The sequence below is a fragment of the Glandiceps talaboti genome, chromosome 7 (genome assembly GCF_964340395.1).
Source record: "Glandiceps talaboti chromosome 7, keGlaTala1.1, whole genome shotgun sequence".
NCBI lineage: Eukaryota > Metazoa > Hemichordata > Enteropneusta > Spengelidae > Glandiceps > Glandiceps talaboti.
The window spans coordinates 24,684,897-24,704,106 of NC_135555.1; the positions used below are offsets into that span (position 1 = coordinate 24,684,897).

The 19,210-nt window shown below is 35.6% G+C and overlaps 2 protein-coding genes across 2 annotated transcripts in view; one reads left to right on the forward strand and one right to left on the reverse strand.

Moving 5' to 3' along the window:
• LOC144437867 (uncharacterized) overlaps positions 1-19,210 on the reverse strand; it is a 435,833-nt gene that overhangs the window by 357,870 nt on the left and 58,753 nt on the right. The gene's annotated exons all lie outside the window — the stretch shown is intronic.
• LOC144438235 (sphingomyelin phosphodiesterase 3-like) lies at positions 36-17,537 on the forward strand. Its single transcript, XM_078127280.1, has 7 exons — positions 36-398; positions 5,618-6,509; positions 6,889-6,964; positions 8,758-8,904; positions 12,642-12,731; positions 16,665-16,918; positions 17,252-17,537. The coding sequence occupies exons 2-7, from the start codon at positions 5,715-5,717 to the stop codon at positions 17,339-17,341; spliced, it is 1,452 nt and encodes a 483-aa protein (XP_077983406.1). The 5' UTR covers positions 36-398; positions 5,618-5,714; the 3' UTR covers positions 17,342-17,537.

Consider the following 19,210-nt stretch of genomic DNA (forward strand, 5'->3'; position numbering starts at 1 on the left):
TGATCTGCTTCCGGTTTCAATTGTGTCTAGTCCTGCTTGCATACGGAGGAATTCGGGACTCGTGCACCGTCATGGAAGCAGGACTAAATTGTGTCTAACTTGCATGTGACTGTAAATGTCAGAGCACAACCCTGGCTTTATTCTGTGTGTGGAGAAATCGGGGATACATGGCAACATAATACAGACCATTAACATTTGGTTAAATATCAGACCACTTAAAAGGAGGTTAAATACTTGCAATGCTACCAGTACCACATGCTGACTGAGTAAGTTGGGACTCGATTCTGACATTGTCCCAGGTGGTACAGTAGTCAGTACACATGTAATTTAGTCCCATACATACACCGTCTGCAAGCAGGACTTGGCATTACATCGACAAGCGTCTAGCGTTGTTTTTGGTAAGATCGCATGGAAGTATGACCGTGGCGTACGTTTTAATTGGGAACCGATCACATTTGGTACAAGGTATTTCGTCATATACATTATGCAGCCTTAGGGGTCATCTAGCACCAGACAAAGTGACATGTCTAAATGGAACCTGACCTCTTTTTGTTTTCCACAGTGGCAATTCCACTGTAACCAAATACATTTTGGACAGAAGATGTTCACTTCCCTATATTTTTCCAACTTTACCAGAATGCCACTACACCATGTACCATCATTCATTAGGAGAAAACCATTTGATTTCGGGGGGGGGGGGGGGGGGGGGGAAGGATTTTGGGGAAAGCAAATTTTTCGGCAGGTGAAGGAGAAAAAAAAATCCTGTAATGTCTATGGTAGCAAATATGTGTGACTTTTGTCTATTAGATCATGTCTATAGATACTGCAATCTGATTAAAATCTGATGTTAGATAGGCTGGTTTTCCTGTATTTACCTTTATTCCATCGTTATTGCGTCTTTTACGTTAGTTTTTTTTTTTCCTGGGCGAACGAAAGGCGTTCGCCCAGGAAAAAAAAAAACTAACGTAAAAGACGCAATAACGATGGAATAAAGGTAAATACAGGAAAACCAGCCTATCTAACATCAGATTTTAATCAGATTGTAGATACTGCAGAACCAGATAAACATACACTTGCATTATTTTTGTTGCTCTTATCAGTATTTACTCAATGCCAGCCATATTTGTAAGGAACAATCACGATTTACCACGTAACTTGAAAACATTAATATATAGAGACAACATTCAAGTGTCTACCCCTATATTGCCAGGTTTAAACTTTCTTTTGCGACATTGACCTTTGACCTGGACTCTGATCTTCAGGTTCAGTTATCAAAATTCAGCAATTTCCTGCATCAGACACTTTGTAGTATTAATTGTTAACGTTGCCACCAATTTCATATATGTCTCCAGAAGTAAAATATTTGAGTGGGGCATCACGTATTGCACAAAGACTTGTTACTATGTAGAAGTAAACATTATATTACACGATTTATATATATATATATATATATATATATATATATATATATATATATATATATATATATATATATATATATATATATATATATATATATATATATATATATATATATATATATATATATATATATATATATATATATATATATATATATATATATATATATTGCAAATATTCCTTTGTAAAGTTACAACCCAAATATTATATATTTCAATTCTCTGCATTGGTTTCTGTTTGGGTGGGGGTTGGGGGTTGGGTGGGGTAAGGGGTGGAGAGGAGTTACTGAGAAAAATGTAAAAAAGAAAAAAAAGAAAAAGATTTTCATTATGTTTGCTAGGAGTAGATTTGAAGAATGTTAAAACTTTTCTTTCTTCAATAACAAGAAAATTAAACATCCAATAAAGGTATATGTGTACTTCATACACAAGAAATGATTGATAATATTGAGTGAGTTAGGTGGTCATATTGTAGCGGTGCAAGGTACAGTCATTGACTAATTGTGTCCTGGATAAGTTTAATGGCATTATCACTTGTCTTTAGTATTTTACATAAACTGTGGTGAGTAGAATGCATTCAAAATATCTAAATCTGTGGATCATCTTGTGAAATGGGTGTTGTAAAGAGTTTGTTTTAAGATGGCTAGAATGGTTGAAAACAGTACAATGAGAATTCATATGACAAATAATGAATTCAGTGCAAAGATGCACTGCGGGATATGACCAGGTTATGTGCTATCTATGTATGTATGTATGTGAGAACAGCTACTGAATATTAATGACAATACTTGTACTTAACAGCTGGTTTCCTTTTATCTGTTGTAATTCATTTCATTTCACAATGTGTAACGTTACTTTTCATCATTCTGCATTGAAATGATATATTTTTAGACCAATGATTGTTTCCCATTTTCATTTAACCTTTTAGAATGGATTTGATGGTTCACAATGAACAATAATGATATGTGTAGCTAGCTAGAAAGGATATTAATTTTAATATGATATTTATAGACTAAATACAAAGTGGTGGTATATAAATACTAGACCACTATTAGTACTCAGTACATGTATGTTGGTCATTAACAAACAACCAATAATGTTTTGCTGTATTATTGTCTTTGCCATGTACTCAGTGATAATGGAAGTAGTTTTTGTGACTATTGTAAAAACAGTTGATAGCATTTTTTTTTATGATGATCTGTAGTTTGCATAAAGGGGTGATCCCCATGGATGAAACAGTAAATATATATTGACAGAGTTCAGTCACATGTACATGTACAAGTAAGTTTGACAGTGGGGTCAAATTTAAAAGTATTGTGCCCATTTTCTGGCAGGTGCTTTATAAAAACCGAAATATTGAAAGTGTGAATATTCTACAAGAAGAGAATTGTGGGTAATGTAGTCCAAACAAACTGCAAACATAGAGTGTAGGTGAGAATTGTGGGTAATATAGTCCCAAATAAACTACAACCATGGAGAGTAGGTGAGAATTGTGGGTAATATAGTCCCAAATAAACTACAACCATGGAGGGTAGGTGAGAATTGTGGGTAATATAGTCCCAAATAAACTACAAGCATAGAGTGTAGGTGAGAATTGTGGGTAATATAGTCCCAAATAAACTACAAGCATAGAGCGTAGGTGAGAATTGTGGGTAATATAGTCCCAAATAAACTACAAGCATAGAGTGTAGGTGAGAATTGTGGGTAATATAGTCCCAAATAAACTACAAGCATAGAGTGTAGGTGAGAATTGTGGGTAATATAGTCCCAAATAAACTACAAGCATAGAGTGTAGGTGAGAATTGTGGGTAATATAGTCCCAAATAAACTACAAACATGGAGGGTAGGTGAGAATTGTGGGTAATGTAGTCCCAGATAAACTACAACCATGGAAGCTACTAACCCAAGTCAGATGTGTCTGGCTGGAGAAAGTTAATGCCATGGTTCAAAAAATAACAAATACAGCAAAGCCTTTCAAGGAGATTAAACTGTGACTATAAATATTCTGACTTTAAATACATCTATACCTAAATAGATAATTTTCTTTGAAAGTTTGCTAAATGTTCATAAGCAAATGAATGAGCAAGTACATTATAGATGGTTTTTTGTTTTTTTTTTGTTTTTTTACAAATTTTGTATTTTTTAGTAACATTCTTTGTAGCAGTAGCAGGAATGGAACTAGACCATTATCTATAATTGTATTTTTTATGGGTTATACTTTACAGTAATGTGTAAAACTTTAAAAATTATATATTGTTTTATTTTTAATTGTCACCCACCCACCCACCCAGTCACCTACCTACCATGTCTTTGTGTTGTAGACATGATGCCCCCCCCCCCCCCCCCCCCCCCCAAAAATTCTGCTTACTTAAAACAAAATGTAGGAGGTTTTTCCCAAAGTGACCTTAGACATTATACTTTGGACTCTGTCTAATTATCTACTGGATTAAAAAGTTTTAAATTTGACCCGTACTTGTTGGCAGATATGCAAATATTGAAATGTGTCTACATCAATTGTTATAGAACAGTGCACTGATTATCAATCTCTATGTTTTAATATTAACAGTTGCTTGGTAAAATATTTTACAGAGTTACAATGACTTAATTTTTGCTAGAAGTTAACCTGGACTCTAGACATGTACTGGTAGTTGATCTGGGTTAATACCCACAACTTGCACCTAAGACTCTTAGTCTAGTTCCTACATGATGCTTTATGGTTACTGTGATCATCTCCACTCACTCATAGAAAAAGTTGTTACACTAGCACAGAAATCTGTGCTCACCCCGATAACATTGATATAAACATGATTGCATTATTATGATAATATTATGTGATAGTCAAACTGCTGTGTATAGTACTAGTTGAATAATATTATGTGATAGTCAAACTGCTGTGTATAGTACTAGTTGAATAATATTATGTGATAGTCAAACTGCTGTGTATAGTACTAGTTGAATAATATTATGTGATAGTCAAACTGCTGTGTATAGTACTAGTTGAATAATATTATGTGATAGTCAAACTGCTGTGTATTGTACTAGTTGAATAATATTATGTGATAGTCAAACTGCTGTGTGTAGTACTAGTTGAATAATATTATGTGATTGTCAAACTGCTGTGTATAGTACTAGTTGAATAATATTATGTGATAGTCAAACTGCTGTGTATAGTACTAGTTGAATAATATTATGTGATAGTCAAACTGCTGTGTATAGTACTAGTTGAATAATATTATGTGATAGTCAAACTGCTGTGTGTAGTACTAGTTGAATAATATTATGTGATAGTCAAACTGCTGTGTGTAGTACTAGTTGAATAATATTATGTGATTGTCAAACTGCTGTGTATAGTACTAGTTGAATAATATTATGTGATAGTCAAACTGCTGTGTATAGTACTAGTTGAATAATATTATGTGATTGTCAAACTGCTGTGTATAGTACTAGTTGAATAATATTATGTGATAGACAAACTGCTGTGTATAGTACTAGTTGAATAATATTATGTGATAGTCAAACTGCTGTGTATAGTACTAGTTGAATAATATTATGTGATAGTCAAACTGCTGTGTATAGTACTAGTTGAATAATATTATGTGATAGTCAAACTGCTGTGTATAGTACTAGTTGAATAATATTATTAATAATGAGCAACTGTGTGAAGGAATTAACCAATATACAACTACCTGATTACTGCTGATGTGGTCTGTTTAACCGTTGGCCAAGCAGGCAGTTTATAACAGATTAACAGTGTTTTTGGTGACTTTTACTATAATGAATGAGGGGAGAAGATCGTAGTAATCATAATGTGTCATATAGGAACTAGACTCTAGGCTTGTAGATGATCAGGGTGTATACCCACAACTCTCACCTACACGCTATGTTTGTATAAGTAAATAAAGATTAAAAAATGTATGCAAATATGGCTAACAAGTTAGGCCACGCTCATAGCAACACCCAAATACAGTAACTGTTGTGCTTTGTCCAATATCATTGGTACTAATTTTATAAAGTGTTTTCCCAAGATCTGATTTAATTTCAATTTAATTTCCCTGGATTTTTTTAATTATTTCTTTTGGTTATATGGTACGATATAACTTATTCATAAGTGCATATTTATAATTATTAAAATAGAAAATAATGTGTAATTATTTCATGAAATCTAACAATATTGATTTTCTTTGTTGTCCTCACAGAGTTTTAGGATTTATTGATAACATTATCCAGACAGCCAGCATCCCATACTCTGAAGTAAGCAGGTTATCTGTATATTGCCATTTCTAAACACCAGCAATGATACCACAGGAAAGATTCCCAAATTCCTTCATGGAAAGTTTATACAAGGTGACAATGATGTTCATACGTCCAGTAATGTTATTTCTAGATACCACTTTGTTGTATTTCTATCCAGTGTCAACTGAACGGAAACAACCACTAATACATCAATTAAAAGGATGTATATTTGTTCCAATTTATGGAATTTTACTCATTTTGGCATCTATTATTGCATTACCATGGGCTCCCATCTGGCTCTATTTGCAAGGATTCCGAAAACCATACCAAGTTTCTGTCAGTCACACGAAGAAAACTCTAGAAGAAATAACTCTGAAGAATGAATATTCAATATGTACAGCAAATCTATGCATGATTAGTGAATTCATAGCTCGTTTGAGTAATATTAAAGACATGGCGAAGAGAGTTCATGAGATTGGTAAACAGATTAGTATATCTCAATCCCGTATAAATGGCAATACAAAACATTCTGCCAATAAGAGAGCTGGAGGAGATTGCGACTTTGAAAAGGGAGTCGCAACAAGTTTTCCTCCAAACATTGATTTTCTGTGTCTTCAAGAAGTATGTGATGTCTCAATAGAGTCAGGGAAACACTTGTCCAAGTACCTGCATAGCTGTGGATACCATTATGTACTGTATGACATCGGTGTAAATGAGTGGAAATTAAATCATTACCTTCTAAGTAGCTGGTTGGCATTTGCCAGTAAATACCCCATCTTGGATGTCGGCTATCATCCATATACCTACAAGTGCCGTGGACAAAGTCAGGCTTCCGTCGGTTTGCTGCTAGTCAAGGTAGGCCTGGATAACTGTTTATCATAACATAGCCTATATAACAATGATTTTGACACATGTATACACATATAAAGTATCTATCTAGCTAGCTAGCTGTTTGTTTGTCTGTCTGTCTATCAGACTGGGTGTCTCTATGTCAGTCTCTGTCTGTTTGTTTGTCTGTCTGTCTAGCTGTCTGTCTGTCTGTCCATTTGTGTGTCTCTATCCAGCTATCTATATGTCTGTCTGTCTGTCTGTCTGTCTGTCTGTCTGTCTGTCTGCCAGCCTGTCTGTCTGTCTGTACATAACCCAGTAATTTGACATTGAAAATATATATCATTACAATTCAACCTAATGCTATGAGTTGGAATGTGTAATATCTTTTTCGTCTTAATTGTAGGTATACCTAGGCAAGAGAGCAGATGGGAAATCTCTTGTTGGTATTATTGCAAATACACATCTGCAGTCTTATGTGGGTAAGTATGTGATTAACAACTTTGTTCCCCAGTTAAATATGTCATGTATTTTAGTTTGATCAAACGATGTAAGTAATAGATAACAAAGTAGGAAGTGTCTCAATCATTCTGTGTAGCCTGTAGAAGATATAAAGGCAAGCAGTCCTGTTGTCCTTTGATCTTTTGCCCCTCAGTTTTTTGTTGTCTGGTGTGTTGCTCCCTAGGCAACCCCTCCCACCCCACAGCTGATTTGAAAATACTTTTTACCACAGTGAACTGAACTAAGGTTCAGTAGTGCTAGAGGCATTATAAGCAAAATGAGTGTGTGTATATGTATGTATGTATGTATGCATGTATGTATGTATGTATGTATGTATGTATGTATGCATGTATGTATGTATGTATGTAATACTATGTATGTATATATGTATGTATGCATATGTGTGACACTGCATGTTTGCATGCATGCATGTATGCATGCATGCATGTGTGTGTGTGTGTGTGTGTGTGTGTGTGTGTGTGTGTGAATATAAATAACAGTTTGAAAGTCAAAATTCTCAAGACTGATTACCTTCATATTTGGTGGGGGCATTACTTAAAGCGTGTAGATGGAACATTGGTCAAATGAAAATTATTTCATCAAAGATGTATGCTGTGAGTAAAGTTTTGTGATTTTTGATAAAAAAAACTTATATTAATAAACTCCAAAAGTACTGAGTAGATTAGCCTGAAATTTGGTGGAGATGTACATATAATAACGATGTGTTGATACAGGATTGTTCATGACATTGTAGTTCCATCAGTGATATGCAGATTAGGTATAAAATATGTCTTCTTGGTCAAAAATAATTTAATTTCACAACTCCTGGAGAGATTTGGCTGGAATTTAATGGGGATGCGCTTCATGGGATATGTAGATGAAGTATTCATGACATGATTCCATTAGTATCAGTGATATGCATTCTCTATGTAAAAGTAATTATTACTGTGCCATACAGGCCTGAGTATAATGGACATAGTGGAAAAATGGCATGTGTTTAGAAATTGAACAAAGCTATTAATGCAAGAGTGATAAAAACACAAATGAGAACTGAATGGTCTCAACAAAACTCAACTCAAATGGTTTCCAAAACTACCAAGTAGCTTTCACCCTGTACACAGAGCATCATCAGGTCACTAAGTGAGAGAACAACTGTAATTAATGCAATAAAAATCTAGGATGTGAAAAGCTCAGTACAAAAGAAAGGTATGAAAAGAGGTAGAAATATGAAAAGGTAAATTAACAGTTAGGATGTTAGACAGATAAAGGTGTTTCACAATGCAGTCTTTCAGGGGTCAAACTTCAGTCTTTTGATCCAAAAAGTCTGACCCTGGTATCTAGACTCACATGGACCTTAATTGTTGTAAATTCTTTCGATGACTACCAGGTAGGTCCTGTTCTGAATGTCACACACTGTTGAAATGTGGTGCCACAATTGGACTGGTTGTGTATTCCTTCTGTTTGATGCTGCTTAATTCTATGTCCAGCTATATATGCTGTAACAGTTTAACTATACAACATTCTTAATTAGTTTGGCCAACATCCATCAGTTTGCATCTTTGGCCAGCCAGCCAGCCAGCCAGCCGTCTGTCTGTCTGTCTGTCTGTCTGTCTGTCTGTCTGTCTGTCTGTCTGTCTGTCTGTCTGTCTGTCTGTCCTATGTGGCTTTGTCTACATGTCTCTTTTTCTGTCTGACTTCTATCAATCTGTCTGTCTGGCTGTTTGTTTTGGTATCATTTACATTGTTTGTTTTTTTATACATTTTTTAATTTAAGAGGAGGATAAAACAGATATACCAATATACCAACTGGATAGTATTCTGAAATGGGAGGAAGAGTTCCGAGAAAAGTCAGTAACACAAGATGAAGTAGTTCATTTTAATTTCCTGTGTGGAGACTTCAACTTTGATAACATGTCACCAGGTAAGTACATTCTAGCTCATTTTGATACTTTTAATGATTTTGAGGACTTTGAAAAGTGGCCATAATACTGATATAGATGAGCATTGGGTATTTATTTTGGATCTTTAATTTACAAAACAATTTTATCATGGCTTCCTACTTGAAAAATCAATGTGAAACAACATATGACCAAATCTGTGTTTGTAATTCAATACATTGCAAAAAGCTTAAAAAAATGTGTAAAAAGTTTGTTATTCTGTACAATTATAACAAACATTTTGCAACTGAGACATTTTTCATGACTAGACTATGGTAGATAGACAGTCCAAGTTTAGGCAGTGGTAGGTCTTAGACTATGGTAGATAGACAGTCCAAGTTTAGGCAGTGGTAGGTCTTAGACTATGGTAGATAGACAGTCCAAGTTTAGGCTGTGGTAGGTCTTATACTATGGTAGATAGACAGTCCAAGTTTAGGCAGTGGTAGGTCTTAGACTATGGTAGATAGATACAGTCCAAGTTTAGGCTGTGGTAGGTCTTAGACTATGGTAGATAGACAGTCCAAGTTTAGGCAGTGGTAGGTCTTAGACTATGGTAGATAGACAGTCCAAGTTTAGGCAGTGGTCAGTGGTAGGTCTTAAGACTATGGTAGAGATAGAGAGTTTGGTATGACTTTATCAGCATGCAACCAAGGGCATGAGGCAACAATTCGTGTGTATATCAATAGGCAGGTCAGGCACTTTTTTCAGTGCACATATTGCTCATTAAATCTGCCATACTTAGATAGATATCGGTGAAAGAAAGAAAATTATACCTGAATGACTAAAATCGGACAAGAACTGTTGAAGATACAGATTTTTAAAGTATTAAATTTTCCGATTTTTTTCTGCCACCATTTTGCAATTTTGAAAATTTGAGTTTCCTTCATTTTTAAACCATAGTTTCAACAAGAAAATGACATCTTAAGAGCATTTAATTCGTTTTACATACAGAAAAAGTATTTGTAAACTAAGGCAAAGTGGCATTATTGCAAGTATATATCATATATGTGAATAAACGTACACTGAAATCACAACTTTGTCTAAAAACCAGGTGCGGCAGAAAACTGTTTTCCTGAAAAAAACTAAGTCCCCCTAATTACGTATGCATATATCTTGTAGAGCTCTTTCTATTTATGCTATCAACATGAAATTTGGAATTTGTATGTTTCTATGGTGCTGAATCCAATGTCACCATTCAAAAAAATTGTAATAGGGCTATAAATATGAGATTCCACAAATATGCAAATGAGGTGGCCAAATTATGCAAATGTACACATAAAATATGAAAGAGAATAGAATAAACTGTATTCATTATAATTAGTCAAGTTATCTTTGAATTTTAAATTGTCCCTGCACCAAAAAAAAAAAAAAAAAAATTATTTTTCCAAAATTGCATATTTTTTATATGATCCTGTTACAAAAGACAAACTAGACAGTGATGTCTTCACCATGACAACCACTAATGAACGTTTCAGTTCAGTTTTTCTCTGAAAAAAAGCAAGAGGAAATTATCAACATTAAAATGCACAATCATTCTCTACAGCATGTAAAAATTTGAACCAATACTTTTAAAACAATTATAAGTTGACAATAATTACAAGAAAATGAAAATAAAATGAAGTCTTCATACGGATTTGTAAACTCTCAACAACGTTACAACAGTGATATATGCTAGTGTACTGTTCTAATTTCAACTTACTGTAGTCTGTATACGTGTGACACGTATCCAGGCCTAACCACACAAGTAGCGAAAATCGTTAAATATCACAATATTTTTTTTTTATTTTGTACTTAAACATTACACAACACTTCTTCCTGATCATTTTATTATGAAAAAAGTCAATATTGATCACTTTAACCAACTTTCAGGCCACTTAGAACTAGTGGTATGTGACGGTCACTGCGACCTGGTACATGAACAATGGCGTCCTATTCACACTCAAACTCCACTCGCATGTCATTCCTAACTGATGGTTCACTAGTAAAACTAAAATCGTTAGTGCAGAGGACTCGCTCATTAAAAATCACTAAAAATACATGATTTGATAGAAAAAACACCAAATTTTAACATGAAAGTATTGTTTACCTGAAATTCCTCGGGCTTCTGGTAGCAAATTGACTGCGAACTTGAACTTTGATTTCAAACGGCAATGAACGGCGGAGAATCACCAGAACGAGGCTGTGACATATCGCACAATGTCATGACCTTTCAAATAAGGGGTCATGTGTGTAGGTCAGGTGACACAGTCCCCTGCACTTCGAAAATGAAGTGAGGAAGTGAAAACGGCCGATTTTTACCGCCGTGAGCAGTTGAATAAATGTCGTTTTTAAGGTATTTTTTTTCGGATTGCTTCCAAAATTTACTAAAATTTATTTTAACAGAAATATTGACCTTTTAAATGTGAACAAAAAGATGTTTTATTCATAAAAATCCAACTTTTCAAAGCAGAGATATTGCCTAGTCAATGTCAGGGTTTATGCTGTGAACACACAGTGGCAGAAAATTTTTCAGTGCGTCTGACCTGCCTAATATCAACAGTGGAATAACATTTAAATAAAGACAAAAAACAACATGAAGACAATACAGTAATTCCTAAAGATTTCATAAGTTCTACCAGTGGTACAGTGATACATGATAAATATCTATTGAGAGATAGCCAGGTACACAGGTATAAGGAAACTCTTATATCATGGCTTTTAGATCAACGACATGGAGAAATACAAACTGTTTAGTTTTCTGAAACAAAGCTAAATAATTAATCATTTCAATGCAGAAAGAATATGATGTCCTTAGAAATATGATGTCCTTAAAATACGCTTTGGAGTAATACCTTTCATTTGGCTTGATGCACACAGTGCCCAATGTGTTTAATAGAGGCGTAATAGTGCATCACACACTCGTCATGCACGTTGTAAGTGCAGCGGATTGATTAGTGCCATACACGGCCATATGATTGACTGCTGCCTGTTTGCGACTGCGCAGACTGATGATTCGAATCTTGGCTAGTATTGGAACACTGGAACATGAGGACAATTCGTTGTGTGTGCTCGCATGCTAAATATTTGCTCAATTTGCTCAGTTTGCCTAAAAAGAAGGGGTAGAACAATTTGGTCTTCTTTTTCTCTGTATGTGTGATACCACATCACACTCCCTCAAGGACACAAAAGCTGTTATGGTCAAACTTACGCCGCTGGGGTATTTGTAAAGTCAGTCAATAATGCTGCTACCTTTTATTTTTCATTTAAATATATATTTTTAGAAGACATAGATATGACAACTAAGTTCTGTTTATTGATTATTTTTACAAAATTATATGAAAATAATGTAGACCAGAATCAATTTTATATTTGAGCAACTTCAACTCTTCAGCAGTAAATCTTGATAAGAAAGATATTAACAATTGTGTTTTTGTTTATGTAATGTCCCATAAACTCCACAATGTACTGCAACATAATGAACACATATCTCACCACAAGAGGGTAGCAGGTGGTAATGAGCTTCGAGAGAAAATTTGTGGATCACATGGTCGATTTCAAGCTTCCTTATTGGTTTATTCGATGCTGTGTCCCACCCCTCTGTATTACTAGTGTAAGCAAGGAAAGCGTTTGAGCATGAGCACAGAAGCATGTCAGCTGGCATCTTTCAAGTGCAATCTATCAAACTTTATAAAGATAAATGTAAATGAACAATACTTTGATTTTGTCTCTTTGTTCATTACAGGAGAGGTGGGTTGTTGGCAACATCGTCTGTTTGATGTGTACCATGATGTGTGCCGTGAAAAACCTGGCAAAGACTATGACTGGACAGTGGGTAAGTCAGTTTAGGGCAAGAAGGACTATGATTGGACAGTGAGTAAGTCAGTGTAGGGTGAGAAGGACGATGATTGGACAGTGAGTAAGTCAGTGTAGGGTGAGAAAAAGTATGATTGGGCAGAGGGTAAGTCAGTTTAGGGCAAGAAGGACTATGATTGGACAGTGAGTAAGTCAGTGTAGGGTAAGAAGGACGATGATTGGACAGTGAGTAAGTCAGTGTAGGGTGAGAAGGACGATGATTGGACAGTGAGTAAGTCAGTGTAGGGTGAGAAAAAGTATGATTGGGCAGAGGGTAAGTCAGTTTAGGGCAAGAAGGACTATGATTGGACAGTGGGTAAGTCAGTTTAGGGTAAGAAGGACTATGATTGGACAGTGAGTAAGTCAGTGTAGGGTGAGAAGGACGATGATTGGACAGTGAGTAAGTCAGTGTAGGGTGAGAAAAAGTATGATTGGGCAGAGGGTAAGTCAGTTTAGGGCAAGAAGGACTATGATTGGACAGTGAGTAAGTCAGTGTAGGGTGAGAAAAAGTATGATTGGACAGTGAGTAAGTCAGTGTAGGGTGAGAAAAAGTATGATTGGACAGTGGGTAAGTCAGTGTAGGGTGAGAAAAAGTATGATTGGACAGTGGGTAAGTCAGTGTAGGGTGAGAAAAAGTATGATTGGACAGTGAGTAAGTCAGTGTAGGGTGAGAAAAAGTATGATTGGACAGTGGGTAAGTCAGTTTAGGGCAAGGAGGACTATGATTGGACAGTGAGTAAGTCAGTGTAGGGTAAGAAGGACTATGATTGGACAGTGAGTAAGTCAGTGTAGGGTGAGAAAAAGTATGATTGGACAGTGGGTAAGTCAGTTTAGGGCAAGAAGGACTATGATTGGACAGTGAGTAAGTCAGTGTAGGGTGAGAAAGGCTGTGATTGGACAGTGGGTAAGTCAGTGTAGGGCAAGAAGGACTATGATTGGACAGTGAGTAAGTCAGTGTAGGGTGAGAAAAAGTATGATTGGACAGTGGGTAAGTCAGTGTAGGGTAAGAAGGACGATGATTGGACAGTGAGTAAGTCAGTGTAGGGTAAGAAAGGCTGTGATTGGACAGTGAGTAAGTCAGTGTAGGGTGAGAAAGGCTGTGATTGGACAGAGGGTAAGTCAGTTTAGGGCAAGAAGGACTATGATTGGACAGTGAGTAAGTCAGTGTAGGGTGAGAAAAAGTATGATTGGACAGTGGGTAAGTCAGTGTAGGGTAAGAAGGACCATGATTGGACAGTGAGTAAGTCAGTGTAGGGTAAGAAGGACCATGATTGGACAGTGAGTAAGTCAGTGTCGGGTGAGAAAGGCTGTGATTGGACAGTGGGTAAGTCAGTGTAGGGTAAGAAGGACGATGATTGGACAGTGAGTAAGTCAGTGTAGGGTGAGAAAAAGTATGATTGGGCAGAGGGTAAGTCAGTGTAGGGTAAGAAGGACTATGATTGGACAGTGAGTAAGTCAGTGTAGGGTGAGAAAAAGTATGATTGGACAGTGGGTAAGTCAGTGTAGGGTAAGAAGGACGATGATTGGACAGTGAGTAAGTCAGTGTAGGGTGAGAAAAAGTATGATTGGGCAGAGGGTAAGTCAGTGTAGGGTAAGAAGGACGATGATTGGACAGTGAGTAAGTCAGTGTAGGGTGAGAAAGGCTGTGATTGGACAGAGGGTAAGTCAGTGTAGGGTAAGAAGGACTATGATTGGACAGTGAGTAAGTCAGTGTAGGGTGAGAAAGGCTGTGATTGGACAGAGGGTAAGTCAGTGTAGGGTGAGAAGGACTATGATTGGACAGTGAGTAAGTCAGTGTAGGGTGAGAAAGGCTGTGATTGGACAGAGGGTAAGTCAGTGTAGGGTAAGAAGGACTATGATTGGACAGTGAGTAAGTCAGTGTAGGGTGAGAAAGGCTGTGATTGGACAGAGGGTAAGTCAGTGTAGGGTAAGAAGGACGATGATTGGACAGTGAGTAAGTCAGTGTAGGGTGAGAAAGGCTGTGATTGGACAGAGGGTAAGTCAGTGTAGGGTAAGAAGGACTATGATTGGACAGTGAGTATTAAAGTCAGTGTAGGGTAAGAAAGGATGTGATTGGACAGTGGGTAAGTCAGTGTAGTGTGAGAAAAAGTATGATTAGACAGTGGGTAAGTCAGTGTAGGGTAAGAAATGCAATACAATGCAGTGCAATATAATGCTCTCTGTTGATTTATTTCAAAAGAATAGGGCCACCGCCCATCATTCGATGAAAAGAGGTTAAATACAGTAACTCTTGGAACACAATGACAAATAAAATAGAAATTACAAAGATAGTAACGTCTTCTCTCTGAGTAAGAACGCTTTAAATACAAAGACAGACAAATGAAAAAGTGTAAGTTGATTGCTGGTCAAAAGTAAGGTTATTGCTTTATCTCGACATGTTGGGTACTGTATGAAATAATTTGGTATTAGTTACTTTCCAAGAGACTGGTATAAAGGACAAAATAACAAAACATGTAGTTCATCTTCAAGAACATTTACACCTTCATTTTCACAAAAAATATATGTTCTGTCCGTGATAGCTTTACCAACATGTCTTCCAGTCTCAATAGCTAAAGTATGGTTTGAACAACGGAATTTAGCTAATGCTATTATACCTGGATATATGGATACTTTGTAAATATAATTCAGGTTCTAGTTGAGACTTAAATGTCGCATAAAACCTGAGTCTTGGGAATTCATTAATTATATCGTGCCACTCTTGTTGATAACAATCAGTTAATCTTTGGTGAAATACAGTCATAAATAATTCAACATTACCAACCTGTTGCTCAAACCATGCATAACCAAAGCCATACTTAAACAAGAGCTCTTTAATTTTTGTAGCCCAAGTGGTTTTACCTGCCTCATCTAATTTCTTTAACATTTCATAGGCACCTCTAGGGTACCGAGAACGATCCATATGTACAAGCTTAAGCCAATATGTCACATATCTTTTCATGTATGTACAACAAAGTGGAACCCCACCACCTCACCCAAAATAGCTTCAGTATTTGTGCTACTCTCGACCCCAAATAAAAACCTACAAAAACAGAGATGATTTTTTTCTATTGCTGGGGAAAATTCATGACCCCAGATTTCAGATCCATAACAAAGCATAGGTGCTACACAACTGTCAAACAATTTAAATGAATTATGCCCACATAAAATTAAACATTTCATTAACAAAACCATCAGGTCCTGGTGATTTGTTGTTTTTCAGCTTTTGTATGGCCTTTGTGATCTCATCCAATGAAATAAGGGAGTTCAACTCAATCAAATGTGCATATCCATTTTCATCGTGATACGATCCAATATGGCTGCCTGGCAGCGATTTTGTTTGCAAATTTTCCATGTCCAAAGCCATAACTCAGATATGCTTGAACAGATCTCATTCAAAGTTGGTATTAAGACAGTGTTCTATGACATACATGTGCATATCCATTTTCGTTGTGATACAATCCGATATGGCTGCCTGGCAGCGATTTTGTTGGCGCAGTTTTCATGTCCAATGCCATAACTCAGACATGCTTGAACAGGTCCCCCCCCCCCCCCCCCCCCCCGTACCCTACCCATCCTTTATTGTTGAATGGTTTATTCCATCATGTCATCTTGAAGAGAAAGCATGTCCCATGTCCAACGAGGAGACACAACATGAGTAGGCATGTTCCATGTCCAACGAGCAGACACAACATACCTAAGTCTGTTTGATTTAGGTTCACAAGTGTTGTGGTGTGATCAGAGTAGTGATATCAAGAAAATGACAACATAAACTGCCAGTTCCTTAAAACCCAATCATAGTGGGGACTATATCATTCTCAGTGACTTGTTTATAATGACTTTGGTTTATGTTACCAACAAGTGTGAGTGTAAATCAATGTTACTTAAATACATGTGTTGCTTCAAATTTATACAGGTACTGAAATGAGACTACTTGGTGTTGATGATAATGAAGTCTCTACACCTGAAAAACTAAAAGATGTCTTACAAGATAAATATAAACGTGCCAAGTACTTCCTAGATGGTAATCTAGATAAAATGATGACTGAGGAAATAAGCTGGGCTCCAGGACCAGAGAGAGAAGAATTTGAAAGGGACAATCGACAACTGTTGGATGTTGAAGGCCGTAGACGTATTGATTATGTGGTGTTTCAGAAGAAATATCCAGTTGTAAGTGATAAAGTTCTGACAAGATATTGTGTTTGTTAGATCATGTGCCTGTACAAGAATTTGTCCAGATAAATGTATGGGAATTTTTTTTTTCATCACGTTTTTTACAGCTTCAAGTTGACAGTATAAAGTACACCTGGTATTAGCATCCACCATCATCAGTGTCAACGTGTGATCCTCCACTCAGATTAAGAGTGGCACAGTGCTATATATTGTAAAAAAAAATGTCCCTCATTTGACTTCGTTCTTTTCAAATTTTCACTATCATAATAGACTAGTATATTGTATACAATAAAATATTTATGGTCTATCTTTTCTTATCTTTGTGTTCAGGTAGTAAAGAAGTTTCTATTTGTGACTCAGCTAGCTGGCCTGACTGACCACATACCTGTTTGTATGACCTTCTCACCTGAAAGCAAGTAACCAAAACGACAAAAAACTGTAATTGAGGTCATTAACCTCAAGTGACCCATAGTGGAGCTCATGTAAGTCTCTCAGACTTGGCAGTTTGCCAGCAACCAGTCAGGTGACAATTACCTGATACTTTAGTTTCATTAAACAGCAGCTGAAGTAAATAATTGTCCAGTCATCAAAGTGAGACAAATAGTTGATATGTCATGTATCAATGAGTGAACAAGATCTAAAGTTTGCACAGACAAAATCTCTCACATTATTCATATGTTCTGTCCTAGTAAAATTTCTATCTAATTTTGAAGTTTAATTTTAAGGAACAGATATACCTTTCTATGCAAATCTTTTTCATTTAATGATAGTAATTAATATATATATATAATAAATTATATGATTTGACAGCTTGTAAGAAACCTTTATGCAATTTGATTAAATAGAGTACCTTTAATTTGTAAACCTGTATATGTACTGTACATACCGGTATTAGTAAAATTATAAGTGAAGTAACATTGACTACACAATAATTGATATATAGTGACATTGACTGAATGCACTACACAATAATTGATATATAGTGACATTGACTGAATGCACTAAACAATAATTGACATTGACTGAATGCACTAAACAATAATTGACATTGACTAAATGCACTACACAATAATTGATATATAGTGACATTGACTGAATGCACTACACAATAATTGATATATAGTGACATTGACTGAATGCACTAGACAATAATTGACATTGACTGAATGCACTACACAATAATTGATATATAGTGACATTGACTGAATGCACTAAACAATAATTGACATTGACTGAATGCACTACACAATAATTGATATATAGTGACATTGACTGAATGCACTAGACAATAATTGACATTGACTGAATGCACTACACAATAATTGATATATAGTGACATTGACTGAATGCACTAAACAATAATTGACATTGACTGAATGCACTACACAATAATTGACATTGACTAAATGCACTAGACAATAATTGACTGTCACTGAATGTACTACACAATAATTGACATTGAATGCACTACATGATAATTGACATTGACTGAATACACTACACAATAATTGTGACATTCACTGAATGTACTACACAATAATTAACTCACTGAATGCGCTATACAATCATTTACATTGACTGAATGCCATACACAATAATTGACATTCACTAAGCTTTAGTAAAGAGATCTGTGCATTGGTTTACATAGAGATTATTAAACAAAGCTGCAAGTTTATGTTATCTTTAACTATGTTTTTAACATCTCAAAAGCCTGTATTCTGATACAATTTACATGAAATATATGCAGTTGATGTCTAAGAATAGAAATTATAGAACGGTTATTGGTTAAGTATTAGACCGTGATTAAATTCATTTAGTGTGTCCTGTTATTAATCAACTTTAGTACAGTTCTAGTTGGCGTCTGACATAATTCTGTTGATCTGCCCAAAAAATGAGAAGACCAAATATTTACATAAATTATCAAAATATAGAATAAGTATATAACATTATTGTAATAACAATATTTCAATTAATGATGGTTAGTGACCAAAATAATGTGAAATTTTACAGAAAATAGTATATACTATGCAGAAAGGATGTGTTGCTTGCTAAAAATCAGCAAATCTGTGACATTACATAATTAATGTTCACCAATTATTAAAAAAATGGATGTAATTTTGTCATTTGCACAGACTATAATAGTAGCTACAAGAATGAATGTTCATGGGCTTCATGATAAATTTCTACTCACACAGTCAAAAAATATATTTCTTGGAAGCAAACCCCAAATTTTCGCTGAGATCTCATCAACATCGAAGCACATTGAAGCACACACCCCAGTGATGCACA